General features: G+C 44.8%; 1 protein-coding gene across 1 annotated transcript; it reads right to left on the reverse strand.

The window, feature by feature from the left end:
• Positions 1–9,193: 9,193 nt before the first annotated feature.
• Positions 9,194–9,775, reverse strand: MSGN1 (mesogenin 1). Its single transcript, XM_007183516.1, has one exon. It carries the CDS (start codon positions 9,773–9,775, stop codon positions 9,194–9,196), a length of 582 nt encoding a protein of 193 aa, XP_007183578.1.
• Positions 9,776–22,391: the final 12,616 nt, after the last annotated feature.

Genomic DNA, 22,391 nt, shown 5'->3' on the forward strand with positions numbered 1-22,391 from the left:
AATAAAGTTTTCTGAATGGATTCCTTGTTTTCCAGCCAAGGGGCCTCCCTGACAGCGGAACAGTCGGCCGACGCCCCTCGCAGGGAGCCTGGCGGGCGCTGAGCCGGGCTGCGGGGACAGGCCTCGCTGTCCCCTCGCCGCCCAATTCAGATACCCGAGGGCAAGCTGGGTCTGGAAGCAGCGACTGGGTGCCTGGTGGGGAGGGAAACTGACCTCAGCATTTCAGGAAAAAGGCCTCGGTTCACAGGATGGACGGGGAATTCCAAAGGTGGGGGAAATCGGATCCGCCTCGGGTTCCTGCTTCCGCCAAGACGCGCTGCCCTACGGCGACTGGTCCGCAGCGTTGCTGGACGTCCTCCGGCCTCCGGAATGGAAATTGTTGTTCCTTCCTGGTATTTAAAATACACACACACCAAACAAACAGAAAACAAGGCCCTAGCGTTTCTCTGGCACCTCTTGCTCCTTTTAACTAGAGCCCTTTGTGATGGAGCCCCTGGTCCCTCCGGCCCCCCAGGGGCCCACTTCGGCGCCTCCAGCCTTGTTAACAGCGTGAAAAGCCCGCTCTGGGAGCCCCTCGGAGGCTCGCCCGCTGCGGTGATTAGGGGCGGGGGCGAGGGGACAGCGGAGCAGGACGGACTGAAAGGGCCTCTTTTGCAAGAACCAGAAACCCCAAGAAGTGACTGGAGCGTTTTACTTGGACTTGCATACATATTTAAACCGCTGGGTCATCCCCCAAACAAGAAAACTGAAAGATCAAACTAGGGAGGCGTTTGCATTCCCTTAACTCAGCTGTAAATGGAGAAATACATCTCACCGCTTCTCCTGGTCCCTCATTCACCCTCCTCTCCAGTTCCACTGGGATGCTCTGCCTTCTGTGTCCTTCCCACCCCTCCAGCCTCAGCTCTCTCCTTCTGTAACCCTTCAACCCCTCCTTTCTGCACTTCCAATCCCCAGAGAATGCCCCTCCAGTCTCACTCTCTGAGCCACAGTCCTCTCAACCAGTCATTGAATCTCATTCCTCCACCGCTAGCGTGTAAGCTTGCAAAGGCCTGGGGTCCTGTCTCTCTCCCAAAGACTAAACACAGGCTAAGAAACATACCATCAGTTCATCAACTCTTGTTCGGTGAATAAATTCATCATCTTCACATAGTCTTACAGAATAGAGTTGTTTGCTGAGTCCAACCCCTTAGTTTAGCATCCGGGCCCTTTGTAACCTGTATCCAAACTCACTCTCTGCTCTCTCTCTCAGCCCAGGTGCTCTCATACCGTGCCTCTCACTGATTCCTGCCTTTGGACCTTTGCTTTGGCTGTTCTTTCTCTCTCGAACTGCCCTTGTGCCCTATCAGGATTCCACTTCTCCATCTAGGTTCAAGTTCAGTGCCAGCTTACCTACGAAGCCAGCTACCCCATCTAACAGAACCCCTCTTTCCTTCCCTTATTCCCACTGATTTTAGGCACCCTTTAAAAATGTCTATCGCTTTATTTTTTGCCTGTATATGCTTATTTAGGTACAGGCCTCTCTCCCCCAACTCCATTTAAACTTCTTGAGAACGAACACTACATTTTGTCTTCACAAGGTTATCATGAGGATTAAATGAGATCATGTGGGTTAAGAAAGAGCACAATGTGACTTGTGTTAAATGTGTGTCATCTTGATCACCCTTCACCCACTTGTTGCTCCAAGGCCCAGTACTCAGCTAGCTTCACATGTGCTTGATAATCTATACTGTATGAATGATTAAAAAATGAAAGGGGCCCTTAAATGCAAGCCAACGCTGCATGGAGGTCTATGCTCACAAGCAGCGTAGGATGAACAGTGCTTGACTGTACCTAGCGAGGAAAGAAGATTCCGGCTTCATCTGCTTCATTTCTCCCCCTTCCCTCCCTAGGAGAGCTCTAGAGCTGGGCAGGTGTGGTCAGAACAGAGGGAGGGGCAGGTACCGAAGGTGGGGGCCGATGGTGGGGAGAGCGGGAGGGGGGAAGGACAAAAGTGGGGAGGAAATTTTTCAAAAAAATAAAATATGAGCGAGATACAGGAAAAGCAGAAGTGGAAAGATGATTTTAAGAAATATTACTAAAGACTGGATTTCTTCGTGGATATGTAAAGAAGTACAACATAAGAAGGAAAACAAGACAAACTTGAGGATTTAGTAACTGAGCCAGTGGATCACATCGTCAGTTGCTCATTACAAGTGTGTGATGTTCTACGCCAGGTGCGTTGATCGGGACTCGGATAAGTAACCACCTGAGTTAGGCTGTGGGTGACAGAGGCTTCTGTAATGTTGAGAGTCAGTTTCCCCACAGCTGGAAGGGGGTTCAAGCCCTCAGCCTCCCGGTCCTGCTTTCCTGTCCGTCTCCCTTCCCTGCCCGCCAAACTCACTCTGTGCGCTTCAACCAAACCAGCCAGCTTCTGATCCCCAAACCCCGGCGCTTTCTCGGACCTCTGTGCTTTTGCACATGCTGTTTCCTCTGTTCAGGATGCCCTTGGCTCCCTAGAGGACAACTTCAAGAGCCTCCTCCTGTGTGACGCCTTCCCTGAGTCCCGCCAGGGGCATCGGGTCCTTTCATCTCTTTACTTGTCCTTCTCCCTCGCTGGGCTGCGCGCATCTCCGCTCTGCATCTGCACCGCCGCCGAAGGGCTGCCGCTGAAATCTGACTCCGGTCTCCTTCCCTAGCCCTGTATCTGGTCTCGCAGCTCCCACCATTATTGCATGTCTCCCCTCTGTTTCAGTGCCGGGGTACTTAGCCCACTGCCTGACTCTCAGCTGCCCCAGAATATATTAGGCTTTTGATGTGTGTTAGAATCCTGGAACTTAAATTACTTAAATGTCACCTGCTTTCTCTGCTAGGAAGTAATTAGATGTTCAGTAAAAACAGGGATGGGGATCTCTTGGGGATGCAAATTCTCGAGTTATGAAGGGGAATAAAATTCTGTTCAAGGGTTTAGGCTTTCGTCACCCTTCCTTACATGCAGATACAGATTGTTTTGTGTACACACGGATGAGATTCAAAAATTCAGAAAAGGTTCCATAGAAAACCCACCTTGAAAAAATGTACCATAGAGCACATTTTGTTGTTCTGTTGTTATGAGGATCCCCTTAGGGGCAGGCTTTAAGGCACAACTAGATTTCCTTTGGAGACAGAAGAGTTTGGCCAGCAAGTACCAGACCAGGAGTTTAAAAACTTGGATTCTGGTACCAGAGCTGTCATTTATTCATAGTTACGATATTTTGTCATTATGAGCCTTAATAACCTCATCTGTAAACTGGATATAACAATCCTTGTTCAACTTCATATATAATTAGGTTAAATAGGAATTAAAGAATTAAATAGGATAATGTATGTAAAATGCTTTGTAATCACTAAACCAATATAAAGACACACCTGGTGTAATAGTAAGGGCTTGGCGTGGAACCTGCTGGGGTTTGATTCCTGGGTCTGCTGCTGATATGTTGCACGAACTTGGATAAGTTTTCACTTCGCTGTGCCTCAGTTTTCTCATCTATAAAATGGGGGAAACTTTAGTCCTTATTTCATAGGGTAGTAGTTATTTCTTACTTCATAAGGGCTTAAAATAGTTATTTCATGTAAAGTACTTAGAACAGTGCCTTACCCAGAGTAAACACACAATATGTATTCGTTGTTATGCCATTATTATTAATATTATGATTGCCATTTTTTGTTTCTTCATTTTGCACCCAAAAGAAACTGAAGGAAATGATGTGTAAACTGTAGTCCCTGGGAACAAGTACTTCTGAAATCTGATCTGTGATCCCTTTGGAGGCATACAAATGCCCCAAGTTTGTTACAAAACTCCCATACTTTTCTCACATTCCAGTCTATGAGAGAGAGAAAGAATCATCACGCACCATATCATGTGGGAGGAGAGTAGAAAAGGTATCACAGTTTAAAATATGCCCTGATCTCTGTATATCCTATAAAGTTGCTTGAACATGCAAATGCAAACCTTCTTCAAATGAGAGCACTTTGCTGTGTCTTATCTTGTTCCTGGCTGCATTTCCGGCACCTGGAGCTTAGTATTGTCAAAACAATGAGTCAAGCAGCCCTGGGTGGAATCCTGGGCCCTGCACCAATTATGTGACCTTGGGCAAGGTGACTTGGCTTCTCTGAGCCTGTCTCTTTATTTGCAAAATGGGCTAATATTAGTGATCTCCTACTGTTGGCTGTTAAGAGTAAAAGACAAAAAGTATATTGAGGGGCTTCCCTGGTGGCGCAGTGGTTGAGAGTCTGCCTGCCAATGCAGGGGACACGGGTTCGAGCCCTGGCCTGGGAAGATCCCATATGCCGCGGAGCAACTGGGCCTGTGAGCCACGACTGCTGAGCCTGCGCGTCTGGAGCCTGTGCTCCGCAACAAGAGAGGCCGCGATGGTGAGAGGCCTGCGCACCGCGATGAGGAGTGGCCCCCGCTCGCCGCGACTAGAGAAAGCCCTCACACAGAAACGAAGACACAACACAGCCATAAATAAATAAATAAATAAACTACATTCCTTTAAAAAAAAAAAAAAAGTATATTGAGTCTTTGGCCCTGAGACCGACACCTCAGATGATGAATCCACAACTACTGTTGGCCCGGCTGGGAATAGCCTGTGCGGTGCCTTCTAAGCTCTCCTCCCTCCTGCACAGCCCTGACCTCCAGCCCTGCTGGGCTCCCCACTTAACTTAATGAAGAGAAGCAGAAGTCAATAGAGTTTATATGAGAAAGAGCTTAATGGGAGACTCTGCTAAGGAAAGGAGAGTCAATAGCCCCAACCCCATGAGAAAAACAAGTAAGTGTGCTTTCTCCCCAGCCTTCTCAGAAGGTTTTTGCTTTCTTCGTCCTCAGGGTTGGGACTTTCTAGAACCAAAATAATAAGAGCAAGTCCATCCAGCGCTGCTCTAAGAGGCACTGCTTAGTCTTCAGTATTTCATTGCAAGGTAGAGGTTATCTCGGCTTCCCAGCAGGAGGACGAGAGGTGTTTGCCAAGCTCTTATTGCCGTCAAGCCAGCTTGGACTGCGCCCACAGGGGTCAAGGCCCAGGTCCAGTCTCCTTCCTGCGGCCTGGAGCCTGTATGGGAATCAAACAACGCCTCACAGGAGTCACATAACATGCTAAGCTACTGTAACGGGAGCTCAGAGCGGCAGCGCCAGAACTCACTTGCATACGCATCTTCTTTTGCTGTTGTTTTTTTTTTAAGATGTCTTAAAGTAATTCTGTCGACCTGTCAGTTTGCTGAGGCCCTCTCCCACCCCAGATCTGACCTCTCTCCCAATTAGCTGATGCGGCTGAAACTACAAGAAGAACAAAGAAACCTCAGCCTGGTGTGAATTGTGGAACATTTTATTGAACACAAATGAACAGAAGAAGTCAGGTTTCTCTGTGGATTAAGAAGGACTCTAGGCGCCAAGCAAGGAGGTGAAAGGAATTTTGGAGGAAATGTTTGGGGCAGAGGCAGAAGTTCAAAGGGAAATAGTTTAGAGGACAAGATGAAGAGCCCTTTCAGAAATGCTTCAGACAGTAAAAGAAATGAGGGCCCCAGAGATGGCGAGGCAGAGACAAAGCTGAGAAGCCTGGGAGTGAGCATTTGCCGAGAAAGCGCTCTGTCTGCTCAGCCCAGGGCACACAGAGTCGGCTGGAGGAAAGGGCAGCGCGATTCTACAGGAGGGGCCCGAGCTTTGGAGTTAGAGCTGAACTCACTCGCTGCTAACGAGCCAACCACGTGCCCGCAGCTAATCATGTGGCTTTACACCATTTAGCTGTCCTAAACCTTCATTTCCTCATCCTCAAAATGGGACTGATAAATCCACCTCCAGGGGCGCTTAGGAGGATTACACGAAATTATGAGCGTGAAAACTCTGACCACAACATAGTAGATGCACACAAATTGTGGTTCCCTATCCAAGCACCAGAAATAACTTAATCTTGAGCGACGCTTGAGCCAACTGCTTTTAACTGCTTTGTAGAGGAATTAGGGACCCGGTCCAGCTAGCTCTCCTCCCCACTCGGGAGGCGACTTCACTGGGGATTACTGCGGAGTCGAACGCTGATGTGTTGCTGCCTCTCCTGGTGACGGCCTGCCGGGGCTGCAGGTGGTGACGGTAAGACAAGGCCCTGGGCCAGAGGCCCACTCCCAGGAAGCTGTCACCCTCTCCAGGCTTTCCAAATGCCTCCCCTCTGGGGAGGACCTTAGGAGTCCTGAGGGCAAGCCCACCTAGTAGTTGAGTTGGTGGCTTTCCAGAAGTTTTTGAAAGTAAAGACAGGACCTCCTAACCCATCCACAGTATTTTGTCCCCAGGGTAACCAAAATTACTCAAGCTATTTATAAACCATGCTTAAAGCTTGAGCTTGAAAAAATCAAAAGCCAAGCACATTTGGGTTCCACTCTGTTTAAAATGGCAAGGAAAATACCAGTTGGTCTAGACGCTGATGAAAGGCTGAACACTCCCTTTCCCATATTATTATCCTCTCTAATTCTCGTCCCCCGACACATGAAACACCACACACACACACACACACACACACACACACAGGAACAAATACACGTACATCTGCACACACATACACGCTCACATGAACACCTGTACATGCCCAGGGTGGAATCCCTTGAAGAAAATCTTGATATTATTCAACATTTTCTAGTTTCTCCTCTAAGGCATCAACAAGAAATACATCAGAAGTAGATGAAGATCTGTATACATAGGATGACATTTTAGCAACTGTTCCCCACTGTCACCCACCACCCCCAATGACAAGTTATACTTATTTTGCAGTTATAAAAAGATTAATCAGAAATAAAGTTAGATTCCTTCTTTGCACTATGGACAAAATTAAACTGCAGGTATATTAAAGATCCATATATAAATATTAAAATATTTGAAGAATCAAAATATTTGGATAGCCTTGGAACTGGGAGAAGTTAAGCAAAGGGAAGAAACACATAAGCCATTAAAAAAAAGAGGAGAGATTTGATCATATACAAATGAAAAGCTTCAAAGAACAAAAGATATCAGAATCAAAATCATAAATATAAGATACCATACACAAAGATGATAACCCAATGAGAGACTGGGAGGAAAATTTTCAATACATATAGTGTGCAAAGAAATCTCCCAAATTCTTGACAAGAAGATAAATAACCCAATAGAAAAATGGCAAAGAACATACACTGGAGAGTTATAGAAGAACCAAAATGAACAATAGTCACAAAAAAATTTTAAAACATGAGCCATCTCAAATTGTACATAGGGAAATTAAAATTAACACAAGAACAGCATAACCCTTTTTTAATCCATTGAAAATTTCAGAAGATTGATGATATCCAGGGACATCGTGGACCAGCTGCTTCTGTCCCATAATGTTGGGGGAGGATAAACAACTACAAACTTTTCTACACCTAACTGTATTTATTTAAATTTACAATGTGCAAGCATACAACTCTGATCCAGGAATCCCATTTCTGGGATATTTTCAGGCTAATGATAATATCAGTGGCTAAAGCTAGTTGTCCGTGATGTTTGTTAACAGCACTTTTTGGTAATAAAAAATTGAAAACAACCTAAATTTCATTCAAAAGGTGATTAATTAAACAAATTATGTTTAGCATAGCATACCTGTGCTATGGAACATTGTTTGAACCTCTACTTTCCACTATATTTTTCACGTGTGACTTAGGGCAAGTCTGTGCTTCAATTTCCTCATCTATAAAATCAAGGACATAATGGCACCTACAACATGGATTTATTTGTGTTAAACTGGAAGGACTTTTACTATATATTGCTAAGTAAAAAAAAAAGCAATTTTCAGAATTCAAGGTATTCTTAAAAAATGTATATACACCTATATTTATTTGTATACGTTTGTATCAGCAAAGGAAAGAAAGTGGAGACGTTATATATTAAATTGTGAACACATCTACTGCCTTTGTAATCTGTTATTAAAAACAAGAAAAATAACCAGTAGAAAAAATGACAGGAGACAATTCACCAAAAAAAAAATGCAGCTGGTTAATAACAATTGGGAGAAAAATTCAGCCCTAATAATGCCTACTAGTTTTTGAGAAACTCCTTAATTCAAAGCCCCCATTTCAATGACATGTGCCATCAAATCAGCCAAGCTGAGGGTGCTACAGTCACCACCCTAAGATGAGGTACTGTGAAGAGGGGGGTGTGTTTGTGTAGGCGTGCATGTGAGATGATTTGGGGGGTGTAGGAGGAGGAGATACGGATAAAGAAATAAATCCCTTTGGAGGGGTTAGTTATAGAGTTGAGTTCTAATCCTGACTTATCTCTAGACTCAAACTAGTCTCCTATTCTTTCTGGGCCAATCTGTTCATTTGAGAAATGAGTAAGTGAAGGGATTCAATGAGGTCATATTCACACCCGGCCTGGCTCAGGGAGCACCCACCCTCCCAGCTCTATTCAAGCCCCGGCTGTGATGCTGAGTCTTCCTCTTTTTCCTCCTCCTTCCAACCCCCTCATTCTCTGGCTCCAAGAGCCTATAAAGCCTCCTTTTCTTTCCCTTGAGAGAGAAGGGGCTGGTCTTTAAACTCTCCACTCTGTCTTAATGTAGCCTGTCTGCCTGTGAGTTTCTATTTCCCATGACACTAATTTCTTCCGCATTTAAGTGATTTTGTTCCCTGCAAAAACAAAGGCCTGATTTTAGTCTCACACACACACACACACATGCACACAAACAAAATAAAACAGGAGCGCTGTAGCCCTTTACTTGACACTAATCTTTCTAAATAAGAATCCAGGTGTCACCCTGGATCCCGTACAAACTACAGGTTTAGTTAGCAACAGAAAGAACGCTCCCCCCCCAAAAACTGGCAGGAGAAGATTAATTGCAACAATTTTACACAATTGAAAAAATACATTTGAAATCATTGAGCCTTTAAAATACCTTGAATAGACAGAAAAGGGCAAAGCCAACTGTCTCTTTGCAAAGGGCAAGTCTCTTGAGAAATGGTGGGAAAACTGGAAGCAAAAGTACCTGCTGTCTGGCAGTTAAGTGTTCTGGTGGTCCTGACTAGTCCAGTGGGAATTCCCTTAGAGCTTTTCAGACAACAAGGTCACCACGTTCACTGTATAAAGATAACCAGGTACTGTTGTGCCGTGAGGTGGTCCAGGTCTTTAAAGCTGCTCTGCCCCCGCCCAGGGGGCTGGGTGGTAAGTCCCTGAGTCCCTGGGCCGAGCTCAAGTGCTCTGGGGCCGAGGCTCTCGCCCGCTGTTGAGAAGATCTGTGAGTTCTCCGATGTACTTGATGGTGTACTTCAACGTCTGGATCTTGGTGAGCGGCTGGCCCCTTTGGCTGTAGACGGGTGGCAGGTAATTCCGGAGGGTGTGCAGGGCATCAGCCAAGGTCCTCATCCGGAGCTTCTCCCTCTCGCTGGCCTTCCGTCTCCGCTGAACAGACATCCTGACTTTGGTGCCCTTCTGGGTTTTGGGGCCACCAGCGCCCTGCAGATAGGCAGGCTGGAAGGCTAACATATCATAATCTACCTCCACCAGGCCGCCAGTCCCAAGGCCGCTGCAGGCATCGCTGCCCCCATTGTTGGCACCTCCGTGCCCACAGGACAGCCCAGCCACAGCCGGACAAGGAGAAGAAGAATAGGACTCCATCGATGGGGCCGGAGAGAGGCTCTGGGTGGGAGAGGCCTGGGTCAGCTCAAAGGGCCCTGCCCTGTCTTTCCAGTCCCAGGAGGACAGCAGGCCAGGGCTGTCGGAGGAGCCCAAGCCATCTTCGAGGCTGAGGAAGGTCTCACGCAGGTTGTCCATGCCTGCGACACAACTGCAGAGAGAACGACTCCCTGGTAAGTGAGAAGGAAAGTTCTGCCGCCCGACCAGGGCAGAGGTCTCTTTTATGATGGTCGGGGAGAAGTGATGAAGTGGGAAAGAGGGCCGGGTAGAGGGAGTTCAAAGGAGAAACCAAGGACCAAGATGGAAAATGAACTCTTCAGGTGTCACTTTCTCCTCATTGATAATTAGCATCTTCCAGCTAAAATGTCTTTAAACAGAAAGGCCTCTGAGAATAGAAAAAAGGAATTATCTTGTTGTAACTAAACCAATTAAAGCTGCATAACTAGACTTAACATCGTCCTGTGGAACTCATTAATGAGGGAGCGAAGAAAAATAAACCTAGGGCAATCTGCAGCAAGGAAGTGGTGGTGAGGGGCCTGGTGGAGAGGAGCAGAGTGCCCCAGAGGGGCCACGACCGCTTAGATATTTCGGAGCAGATGGGGTGCAATGTTGGAGAAGCGGTGTGGTCTAGGGACAAGGTAACCCCTCTGAGCTTGGATTCTTCATTTGTCAAATGCAGACAACGGCTCTTACTTCATGGGGCTCTTGGGAGGAGGGGACACAGGCAAAGCTTGGATGCCCGTTTCCTCCTTTCCTTCCTCTTTAGCAAATTTCCTTGGGTTTTGCAGAGTGCAGACAAGCCCCCAGCACTCCTACATTGAGAATGACAAAAGCCGGCAGCTCCAGTAAACCCAGAGCCTTAATGAGCAGGAAATATGCTTCGAGAAGCTTAAAGCCCTAGCTTTAACTGAGCAGTTTGGGATGTCCCCCCGCAGCAAACAGACACGGGGAAACAGAAAGCTCCTTTAGGGCAGGGAGTTTGGAAAATACCTGGCATTTAGCCTTCTGAAGGTCTTTTTAAAATCCAGCTGCAGAGTCACACCTTGTTTTTTGAAATGTATAGAGGAAGTGTGAAATTAACTCGGGAGCCTGTTTTCCCCACCATAGCTCCAAATGCCGCTGAATGTGTTAAGTTGGATGGTCCTGCTACTTTGCTTCACTTCCTAATGCTCTGAGAGATAGACCCTGTGCTTTGGAAAGGGGGTCTCAGATTCCCCATTTGTCCCACAGATGTAACTGATTCTCTGTGCAACTAATTCTACAAATTCGTATGAACATCAGAATCACAGTGAGTTACATTTCATATTAATGTGCCCTTTAACATGGTTATTAAAGTCCCTTTGCAGTTAGCGAAAAGAAATGTCAATGGCATAATTAGAACATTTGTGGTATTTTTTAATTAGCTTGGCTCAGGGGGAAAAAATGCTCAAGCAGGTCATCTGTGGAAGAATGCTCTTCATTCGGCCATTTACTAAAAGACCCTAAGCCATACCTTGAAGAATAATAACGTTAATGAAACATAATAAATGTAATAAATGACTTCTCCTTTCCCTTCTCCTCTTTCTCTCCCTTCACCTCTTACTGGAAAGCCTAGAATCCGTTGATTCTATTCAAGGAATTTTATATATTGTTATAACTAACCTTTATCTAAAAAAGAACAAAGCACACTTTACAGATAAAAATACTGAGGCTCTAAGAGGTTGAGAGACTCAGTAGAGATTTTCCTGGTAGGAAGTGGTAGTGCCACTAGGCAGTGGTTGACCCAAGATCCCTCTTAAGACCCCAAAGCCCACCTTTAGAAAAAAACCTCTTTGGTTTCGGTAGAGGCAGGTGACATGACTGCGACTCGGAGAGAGGGGTACTCTCAGTAGACCTCAGGTGGATGTGGTGGTCCCCGTCACCGTGGGCTTTCAGGCCTTATATTCTAAACCACGTAAGACCATTTCTACTTCCAGACGCCATCATATTTTTCCCTCTCTAAAGCTTCTTTCTAAAATTGCCGATTTCTTAAACTTCTATTTTCAGAAATTTCATTTTCTAAATGAGACAATATCTGTCAAATCCTTGGTATACATAGACACTTAATAAATGTAGGTTTTGTCCTCGTTGTTACTGTATGTGCACGGTCAAATTAACCAGTACCAGAACGACTGACTGGGTTCTGACTCCTCTCTCCCCTGACCCTGGTCACCCAGAAAACCTGCTCTTACAACAAGGAAAGCTGCCTGGCTTCCGTGTTTGTCAATGGAGACTCTCACTCTGGTAAGAAACAAACCAGAACCGGACTTGCATTTCCCCTGCAATGAAGCATTTCTACCCTCAGAGGAAAATGGAGGCACAGGACAGCCTAACACTGTTGGCATTCGAAGGCCTGTAGCTGAGCCCATGCTAGTTGGTGCTTTTTTATCTGCATTGAGGACCAGGCCACAGAAAGCGGACAAGACTAAAATGGACCCAGTAAAGCCTAGTTGACAGTGTGGAGTAGCAGGAAGTGAGCTAGAGCTCACCTCCTTTAGAGCAAATGACTCACCCCCTCAGGGCCTGAGAATTTTAATTTGTAAAAGGAGGATAATAACATCTGTTCTACTTTGCAAAGAGCACCTGTAAAATGAGGAGTATAGACCAGAGGATCATTAAACCCCCTTCCAGCTTTAAAATGCGATGAAACACATTACTGTGTGAACATGGTACTTGATCGAAAGTAACCCATGATCACACCCATGAAGGGACTTAGAGACTACTGAGTCCATCCTTTTATTTGCATTCTGGAGATGACAATGACTTGCTCAGTGTCACACCAAAAGGCTGTGGCAAAGATGGGAATAGAAAAGCCAAAGTTGCCTGACTCCCAGATCTGTCATTTTTCTTCCCTTGAAACTAATACAGATTAAGTGATAGATAAGCTTTCATATCAGTCAGAATGCATAGTTCCCACAGTACTGAGTTATTGGAATAAATATTTTAATATGAACTTAAATGTCATTCATTCAGAAAACATTTATAAGCTATTGTGACTATGATTGCAACACGTTAAAAAGAAGTCTCCAACCCCAAGGCATATTCCTGAGAGGACTTTAAAATTTCTTGGTCCTCTTTTCCAAAGAGTAACATACGGGTACAGATTGTCTCAGCTTTCAAATCCCAGGTTGTTACGGTAAACTTTTCACTGTAGTTATACCCATAGAGAAGGACCCAGGATTTGCTGCACAGATTAATGAGTGGTTTGGTGTCTAATTTTCAGAATGACAAGCTTCTAAGGGAATGACAGTCATGGCCCCAGTGACAGTCATGACAGAGGCATGGACAACTGGGCATATCACACTAGCCAGAGCTGAAGAATTAACTGGAAACAGGAGGCAATAGGCTGCTTCAATGCTTGAGTCTGAAACTACCAATGGTCCCATAGCACTGCTAGCCCATAAGGCATCTCTGCACCAAGTTAGGAAAATGCAGAGCTTGGACCTATATCAGCCCCACTGACCTCTGGCCAAGCACCTCTGTGCAGGGCTCAACCCCACAAATGGTGGCCCGGGGAGCCCTCTGTGGTGTGTCTCCTTTGCAATATTAGCATTTTTTAGTACTTTAGTGGCTGTTCATACATTGGTGGACAGATGCAATGTGGTACTATTACAAGAATGCAGCCATTGGAGTCAGACTAACCTTACATTGGCTCCTGAGTCATTGTGACCTTGGACGTGTTAATGCATCTCTCTTAGCTTCAGCTTTTGTCTGTAGAATTGAAATACTAATACTGACCTCATAGAGACCACACCTTCACCATGTCTACACATGGTATGCTGTATGTATGCCAAAAAGCTTAAAACTGCGCTCAGTCAATTCTTGATTGCTTGAGTCAAGGGAAGTAAGAGCCACAATACATGTAGTCGCAAATGCATCTCTCCCATTGAGAGATGACCTCAAGTCATCTCTGCTTAGAAATCAAAATTCCCTCCTTCAAATGCAACCTGATAGATAGATGATAGATAGATAGGTAGGTAGATAATTTTAGATGAAACCAGTTTAGACAGAGTTCTTTACCAAAGAGCAACGGTTACCCTGGGTGGGTGGTCAGAGTCAATCAGCCTCCGGTGCTGATGGAGTATGCATTACCTAATAAAGGGATGCATTACCTATAGATAATTTAGAAACAATGATAAAGCTGACTAAAAGTTGGTCTGTGTTTTATTACCGCTATGAAGTGTCAATTCCAAACAATGACAATAATAAAATGACTACTCTGTGCTGGGGTTGCCCACTTCCACCACTACCCCATCCTTGGTACCACTGCCAAAGAGAACTTTAAATTTAGCCCAGCAGTTTGGAACTGCGACCCAGGGCACCTGAACCCTAGTCCTCTTTCTGACCCTACTCTACTGTGGAACACTGAGTGACTCATTCATTTATGGACCTTGCCTTCCTTGTGTGAAAACTTGGACCGTCCTATATACCTTGTTGCTAGAAAGTTAGGAAGATTGAAAACTGAAGCTTGCCTTTGGAAAATGTAAAGGGCTATAGGAATATGTTATGATATCTCCAAGATTAACAAAAATAACTACTTTACCTATAAAATCAGTATTGCCATGCTCCATAGCAGCAGATAAATCAACATGGACAATGGCACTTTAAAGCCTATCTCCTGAGAAATAGTGCTGTCACCAGACCCTGGAGAAGCAGCAAGGCGGAGGGTCTGTTTCCCTTGTGACTTCCTGGATCCCCGTACACATGAGGCAGTCTGTGTGAGCCGTTTGCTCAAGGCAGAGGGAAGGCTCAGATGGATTGCAACCTCCCAGGATGCTGCAGAAAAGCCTTCAATAAATAAGAATCTGGTCAGTAACCAAAAAAAATCTAAGCCTGGAGTCTAGTTAAAATGAGAGTTACTCTGTTGAATTCCTGTTGTGTGCAGAGAATGAGATTCATTTATTTTATTTTACTTTTTAATTTTTGGCCACTCCATGAGGCTTGTGGGACCCCAGTTCCCCAACCAGGGATCAAACCCGTGCCCTTTGCATTGAAAGAGTGGAGTCTTAGCCACCGGACCACCAGGGAATTCCCTACACTCATCTGTTTTAGATTCACTAGTTCATCTTAATTTTCATAGCAATTCTGTAGGGTAGAGGCTATAAACCACCCTCTAAAGATGAGGAAGCCCAGGTTCAGAAAGAGACCCAGCAAACACAGCAAGAAGATAGAAAAGGCAGGGTGCAACCTAAGGGCACAAATGCCAAGTCCCAGGCTCCTTCCACTACACACACTGCCTCCCAGAAGAAGTCATCCATGTAATGTAGTCACGGGGAGCATCTACAAGATGCAAGGCTTGGCTCACATCCCATCTCCTCAGTTCTTAGAAATTCTCCCTTCTCTGATGGACAGACAGTACAAAGCTTTGACCCCATTCATTCACTACTAATACTTAGTGCCTAATGTTCTAGTTATCTAGTCACATAAGTCTAACTTACTTTTCCAATTACATCGCCATTCCTTGAAGGTATGGATGATTATTTTGCCAGGTCTTAGCATGGTACAAGGAGCTGAGAAGGAATCATGGATTAGCCTGTGGGTTTTAATTTGCTACATGCTGCATACCAAGTACTGCACTGGGTGCGGAGGACAGAAAGTTAAATTAAAAAGCTTCTTCTCTTTGTGTTGCTGAGAGTATTGCGGGTGGAGATAGAGAAGTAAAAATACTTATAAAACCATGTGTAAGTGCTATGATAAATTGAATCATAGGGCACCACCTGCACAACTGTGTGTGGCAGCCCTGGGAGCCCTCTGTGTCCCCATTGCAATATTAGCACCTGTAGTACTTCAGTGGCTGTCCAAACACTGGTGGATGGCTAGAAAGTGATATTAGAGGAGAGCCATCGGAGGCAGACTAAACCTGGGTCAAATCTTAGAAATAGTTGCACACAGATGAGGCCACGGTAAAGAATCTGGAGGGCTTTCTGTAAGGTATGATGTCTGCAGCCTTGCTTTTTAAGTAACATTCCTGTGGGTTCTTAAAAGGCTGTTCCTTTAAAAGTAGAGCTCTTTTAACAAGGTGAAAGTTTGGAGGAGAGCATTCTAGCCATTGCTTGAGGGTTAGACCTAGCATGAATTGTGCAAGAAACTACCAGTCATTCCATGGTCCCAGGGGGTCAATTGGAGCTGGAGAGGAGAGCCTTGTTCATAATGATAAGGCACTTGGAGTTTACCTTGTGGATGACAGGAGCTTCTAGTCATCACGATGAGATTTAAGCAGAGGCCGGATCTGGCCAGCAGAACCCTGGAGCCATCACTTCAGCTGCTTGTGGAGGACGTGTTTGAGTAGAACATGCCTGAAGGCCAAGGCTGCACCAGGTCTTATTCTAGGTGCTTAACAGAGGTTAACTCACATTAATCCTCGAAACAACCCTATGAAGTATGTGTCATGATCATCACCAATCCTCTTTCACTAATATTAGAAATTGAGGCACAATTTGCAGCAACACGGATGGACCTCGAGATTATCATACTAAAGCGAAGTAAGTCAGAAAGACAAATACCATATGATATCACTTATATGTGGGATCTGAAATATGACACAAATGAACATATCTACGAAAACAGAAACATTCACAGATATAGAGAACAGACTTGTGGTTGCCAAGGAGGAGGGGAGTGGGGGACAGAAGGGTTGGGAGTGTGGGATTAGCAGAAGCAAACTATTATATATAGGATGGATAAACAACAAGGTCCTACTGTGTAGCCCAACATCCTGTGATAAACCATAAGGGAAAAGAATATGAAGAAAAATACATATATGTATAACTGAATCACTTTGCGGTACAGCAGAAATTAACACAACATTGTAAATCAACTCTACTTCAATAACATATTTTTTTCAAAAAAGAAATTGAGGCACAGAGGGATTAAGTAATTTGCCCAAACCCCACACCTAATGACTGGTAGCCCTAAGATTCGACCCTAAGCAGGCTGCCTCGGGTTCAGACTTTTAACCATGGGCCAGAACACCTGAGAAGAATTAAAGGCATCAGCATGATGGTCCCTGTAGTGCTCTTGAAGCCAGAACTCAAGCCTGAACTTCAACTCTGTAAATACGAGAAGCCTGATTGATTGGTACCATTCAATCACGTAGACAGTACATACAGGGCGCCTGAGATCGGCGCTGTGGGGGCTAAAAACACGAAGTAGGTTTAGACTTGCTGTCCTTACTCCTAAATTAGATGTTAACATAAGATAGGCGCTCCTCTCTGCCATGTTAGTGAACAGGCATAATTCTTACAGTCTAAAAGGAGTGTCATGCGTGCGTGCGTGTGTGTGTGTGTGAAGCACTCCCTTTCTTGGCCATACACATTTATCCCAGTGATGAAACAATAATAGTAAACGTATTTAGTGCTAAGTGCTTTGTATGGTTTATTCCATTTAAATCTTACAAAAAATCCTTTAAAGAAAAAACTGGGGCTTAGAGAAGTTGAAAAAGTTGCCCAAAGTCACAAGATTAACCCTTGGAGGAGGCACAGTCAAGACCCAGGCAGTCTGACTCCGGAGCACCAAGCTCCAGGGAGTGATTTTATATCTTGAGGGAAGAGGTAGATGAGGGAGGGTTTTGGAAGTCCCCTTGGAGCCTGTTGTAAGGTTTGCCACTGTTTTCCAACTTTGGGTTTGCAGTTCCAAAAGAAAGGCCTCTGTCACCCCATACCACTTTCTACTTAGACTTAGGCCACAAAATTATCTTTATCAAGCAGGTAAGGGTGATATTTAGACATATTTTCCTATAACTGAAATTTTTAGAAAGAAATTTTTTTGTATAGATAAAATACTTTTATGTATATATGTCAATCACAGCAGTAATAACACCTTTTTTTCCTAAAGCTATTTTTTTTTTTTAAGAGATGCTTTTCTTTTGTAAGTCACCAATGTCTTTTTTATTTTTATCTATTTATTTAAATTTATTTATTTTATTTATTTATTTTTGGCTGTGTTGAGTCTTCATTGCTGTGCGCGGGCTTCTCTAGTTGCGGCGAGTGGGGGCTACTCTTAGTTGCGGTGTGCGGGCTTCTCATTGCGGCGGCTTCTCTTGTTGTGGAGCACAGGCTCTAGGCGCGCGGGCTTCAGTAGTTGTGGCTCGCAGGCTCTAGAGCGCAGGCTCAGTAGTTGTGGCTTGCGGACTTAGTTGCTTCGCGGCATATGGAATCTTCCCGGACCAGGGCTCGAACTCGTGTCCCCTGCATTGGCAGGCGGATTCTTAACCACTGAGCCACCAAGGAAGTCCAATAGCATCTTTTTTGAAGACTTACAACACTTACTCTGTGCTACGTGCTAAAAATGAGGGCTTTGCATACACTCTCACGTAATCCTCGATACAATCCAGTGAAGTAGGCATCATCCTCAGTTTACAAGAGAGGATGCAAAGCTCAGATGCTTGGGACCTCGCCCAAGGTTCACAGGACACAGAGTCCCCTTTGGAGGCCCAGGCTTAGCCAACACCTGTGCAGCAGACACCCCCAGAGCCACAGCCCAGTCACGCGGCCACTTCCAGCCCTCACTGCCTCTAGCCCTGTGCTTGGCACGCCGACACTCATTGGGCCCTGGTTTCAAAAGCTGTCCTTGGCCTTTGGGGTCCACACACTCCCCCGACCTTTGCATAATCCGCAGTCCCTTATCCTAGCCACAGCCCCACAGAACCCCACTGTCCAAGCTAGCTCCTGGCCTTCTGGCTGGCAAGGGACACAGACAGTGCTTGAACACAGTTGGGACTAAGTTAAAAACCTGGACCGTTTGCCCTGTCACACAACCTCAGCACCCAGCTCACACTTAGATAATAGATACTTCTCATGGGGCAGAGGGTGTATGATGTGTGTGTGTGTGTGTCTGGGTGTGTGTTTAAAGAAAACACTTAAGTGCAGTGTGATATCTTCCTATGTCCCTGAGCTGGTAAAGAGAAATAAAAGTAGCAGTTTCCTAGTTGGTTACTGACACAGCCTCCTGCGCTGTGAAGCCTGTGAGGTTTCTAGCGAAGCCAGTGGTGGTTCCTCCCAGCATCGCTTTCACATCACTGCCATCACTCTCTCTACAAACTAGGAAAATAATAAAAGTTTTCAGCTCTCATGATTTGAGTTTGAGGCTCATTGGAAAGCCAAAGAATAATCTTTTTGTTTTCATCCTCTTAAAAATAAATTGCAGGGCTTCCCTGGTGGCGCAGTGGTTGAGAGTCTGCCTGCCAGTGCAGGGGACACGGGTTCGAGCCCTGGTCTGGGAGGATCCCATATGCCGTGGAGCAACTGGGCCCGTGAGCCACAATTGCTGAGCCTGCGCCTCTGGAGCCTGTGCTCCGCAACGGGAGAGGCCGCGATAGTGAGAGGCCTGCGCACCGCGATGAAGAGTGGCCCCCACTTGCCGCGGCTGGAGAGAGCCCTCGCGCAGAAGCGAAGACCCAACACAGCCATAAATAATAAATAAATAAATAAAAATTTAAAAAAGAAAATAAATAAATAAATAAATAAATTGCAAAGCATTGTGCATTGTGCACATAGATGACTTTCACCAGCTGAGTATTTAAACTAGGACAAAATAGCAGAAAAAAAAATAGGAATGAAATCATATGGCTTACTTCATAGGAGAGATGAGAGACAGAAGATAAATATGCTAAACTGTAGAAATCCTTTAGGACAGAAAGAGAAAACCCTTGCGGACTTCTCAAGCAGTTCCTGAGGAGGATTACCTGACCTGAAACGATGCTTATCTCCATCCCCTTGGCTACGCCATGTCATGGGGAAGAGAAGCACCCTTGCTCCCAAACACCTCTAAGACTTCTTTCTCCTCAAGCACTTGCGTGACCTGAGCTCAAGGTCCTCACTCATCAACCCACTCCACAGCCAAGTGCTGGGTGAATTTCCTTTGCCAAATGAATGTAGATGGAGGCCAAGGCAGTATGGCTTTCTCTAAGAAAAAGCCTAAAAAAGGCTATTTCCAAGTAGCCATGTCCCTGTGGGGTCCCTACAGTTTCTTTTTTTTTTTTAAATAAATTTATTTATTTATTTTTGGCTGCATTGGGTCTTCGTTACTGTGCACAGGATTTCTCTAGTTGCGGCAAGCGGGGGCTACTCTTCGTTGCGGTGTGTGGGCTTCTCATTGCGGTGGCTTCTCTTGTTGCGGAGCACGAGCTCTAGGCACGCAGGCTTCAGTAATTGCAGCACGCGGGCTCAGTAGTTGTGGCTTGCGGGCTCTAGAGCACAGAGCTCAGTAGTTGTGGTGCAGGGGCTTAGTTGCTCCACAGCCTGTGGGATCTTCCCTGACCAGGGATCGAACCCGTGTCCCCTGAATTGGCAGGCAGATTCTGAACCACTGGGCCACCAGGGAAGCCCCGTCCCTATGGTTTCTAATCAGAATATTTGAATATTCACTTTTGAATATAAGACTAAATGTGTTCATTTGGGAAAAATACCCAGTCACCGTGTCTGCACAAAATGGGCAGTTCGGTGGAAGACAGGACGGTAGCAGAGAGGGGCATGTGATGTGTGGGGCGGAGGAACATCAGAGCAGGGGAAGAGGGTAATAAATAGAGGAAGTGAAGCTAATTCTCCCTTGAGAGGAGCAGGGCAGAATGTGTAGGGTTTTCCTATTGCAAGGGAATATGAGCAGTTCGTCTTGTTTCAAAATCTCATGTCAACATTTAGTCCACAAATAGCCTGGGGTTTTCCACACAAGGAAGGAGAGGCAGCTTTGAGAGCTTCACCACTGATTCTTCAGCAACAGTCTAGCAAGATTCCAAAAAAAAGAAAGAAAAAAAAATCTCATGTGTTACATTTACACCTACTCCCCCTTTTAAGTTGGAATCTTTATTACCACTGGTATTTGGGGTGGCATTTTAATACCCATGTCAAAAAAGTTGAAAGCAATTTGCACTGAGGCTGTTCTCGAAGGATTTCCCTCTGTTTTTATCAGCCTGAACAGCAGAAAAGTGCGAAGTTTCTTCTTTAGTCATTGCCAATACCAATAACTAAGATGCTGAAACTCCTGATATTAAATGAATACTCAGTGTTTTTAGCAAGATATCTGTCTCATGAGTCTGCTCATTTTCAGAAACTCTGGCCCCTCCTTTGGACCATTTTCAATTCAGACTTCCATATTTGCAAGTTAATTGACACCTAAAAGGCAGATACAAGGCAAAGAACAAACTTGGGAAAATATTTCCAACAAATATGAGTCAAAAGGATATTGCTATGAAGAACTCACACAGACAAGAAAAACACAAGCTTGCCTTTGGGGAGATGAACAAGGGCATAAATAAACAGCTCACAAAAGAAGTACCCAGCGGCTAACAAACGCAGAAGAAAATGTTCACCTCACTAGTAATCAAAGACATGCAAATGCAGCAACAAGGCGAGGCCATTTTTCACCTCCCAAATGGGCAAAGTTGGCAAGAGGGTGAGGAAACGGTCCCTCCCACACACTGCTTGTAGGATGGTAAACTGGTTAGAATTTTTTTTAATATTTTAAAGTCTCCAGAATGCATTTGAGATTTAAAAGTCTCTTCGACACGTGAACTTTATTCTATAGAACTAAACCAAGCTGAAGTCAAATATTTATGAGCAAGAATGTTCATCATAGTATTATGAGAGTAAAAAATTAGAACCAACCTCAACATCTAATAACAAAGCAGTGATTACATAAACTATGTCCTCTCCATATGATGGCATACTATATAGTGGATAAAAACCGTATTTATGAAGAACATGTAATATAGGAACTATAATTTAATATTAGAATTGTAAAGCAAGATATATGAAATTAATACTTTGACACAATTACATTTTTTTTTTTAATAGAAAAAGACTAAGTGTTTGAGTGGTTATTTCTGGTAATAGGAATTGAGGGTGAGTTTTCTTCATTCATCTTTCCTCTTGAGGGGTAGTCTGGTGTCATGTTTAGAAAGTGTAGACTCTGCAGCTAGGCTTCCTAGGTCCAAACTTTGACTTGTCTACTTTTGTAACTGTATGATCCTAAGCAGGTAACTTAATCTCTCTGCATCTCAGTTTCTCTATTTGTAGTATGGGAATCATAACAGCACCTACTTCACAGGATTGCTGTGAAGATTAATACATGTAAAGAAATTTCAATTATTTGTAGCTGCTATTATAAAGTAACTATACTTTATAGTTGTCAGTATTCTCTCAGTTTCAAAAAATTATTAATTTAAAAATTAGAATTTTCAAAGCAGTGACTAGGCAAGGCTGGCCTGAGTAGGTCCATGTAGAGTAAGTATACAGTACAAAGACTTGAGGATCACAGTTGCCTTCAAGTTGAATCAAAGCATCTGGGTCGTCCCTTTATTTAAAAAGAAAGAAAGAAAAGACAAAGTCGGAAGGAGGGAGGGAAAGAAGGAAGGAAGGAAGGGCCAGGGCAGCCGGGGGGACAGCAGGGGGGACAGTGGGTGGGGGAAGGTGGATGGTCCAGCTGCTACCCCCGTTAAAAATACAAAAAAAGAGCATCTAAAGTGAAATAATCACAAAGTGAAAATATATCCTCAAACGGCCCCTGAGATCCCCACAGGGGAAAGGAAGGGAGGAAGGGAGGGACGGAGGGAGGGACTCTGTAAAGACACTAGGACATCGACTAAGGTTGTCCTTAGTGTCCATCCCCTAAGTGTGGGATGTGCTAAGGTTGCTGAGTCCTTTCTGGGGCTCCGCGTTTAGCACGCATGGCACATAGCTCACGTGCGCACCTCCCACACTTCCATGACAGCAAGAATAACCTGGGGAGAGAGGAAGAATTA

This window comes from Balaenoptera acutorostrata, chromosome 12, assembly GCF_949987535.1.
Source record: "Balaenoptera acutorostrata chromosome 12, mBalAcu1.1, whole genome shotgun sequence".
In the NCBI taxonomy this organism is placed as follows: Eukaryota; Metazoa; Chordata; class Mammalia; order Artiodactyla; family Balaenopteridae; genus Balaenoptera; species Balaenoptera acutorostrata.

What these genes read in the sequence shown, in the direction of transcription:
- MSGN1 (XM_007183516.1), bottom strand. Translation starts at nt 9,775, where the DNA reads ATGGACAACCTGCGTGAGACCTTCCTCAGCCTCGAAGATGGCTTGGGC.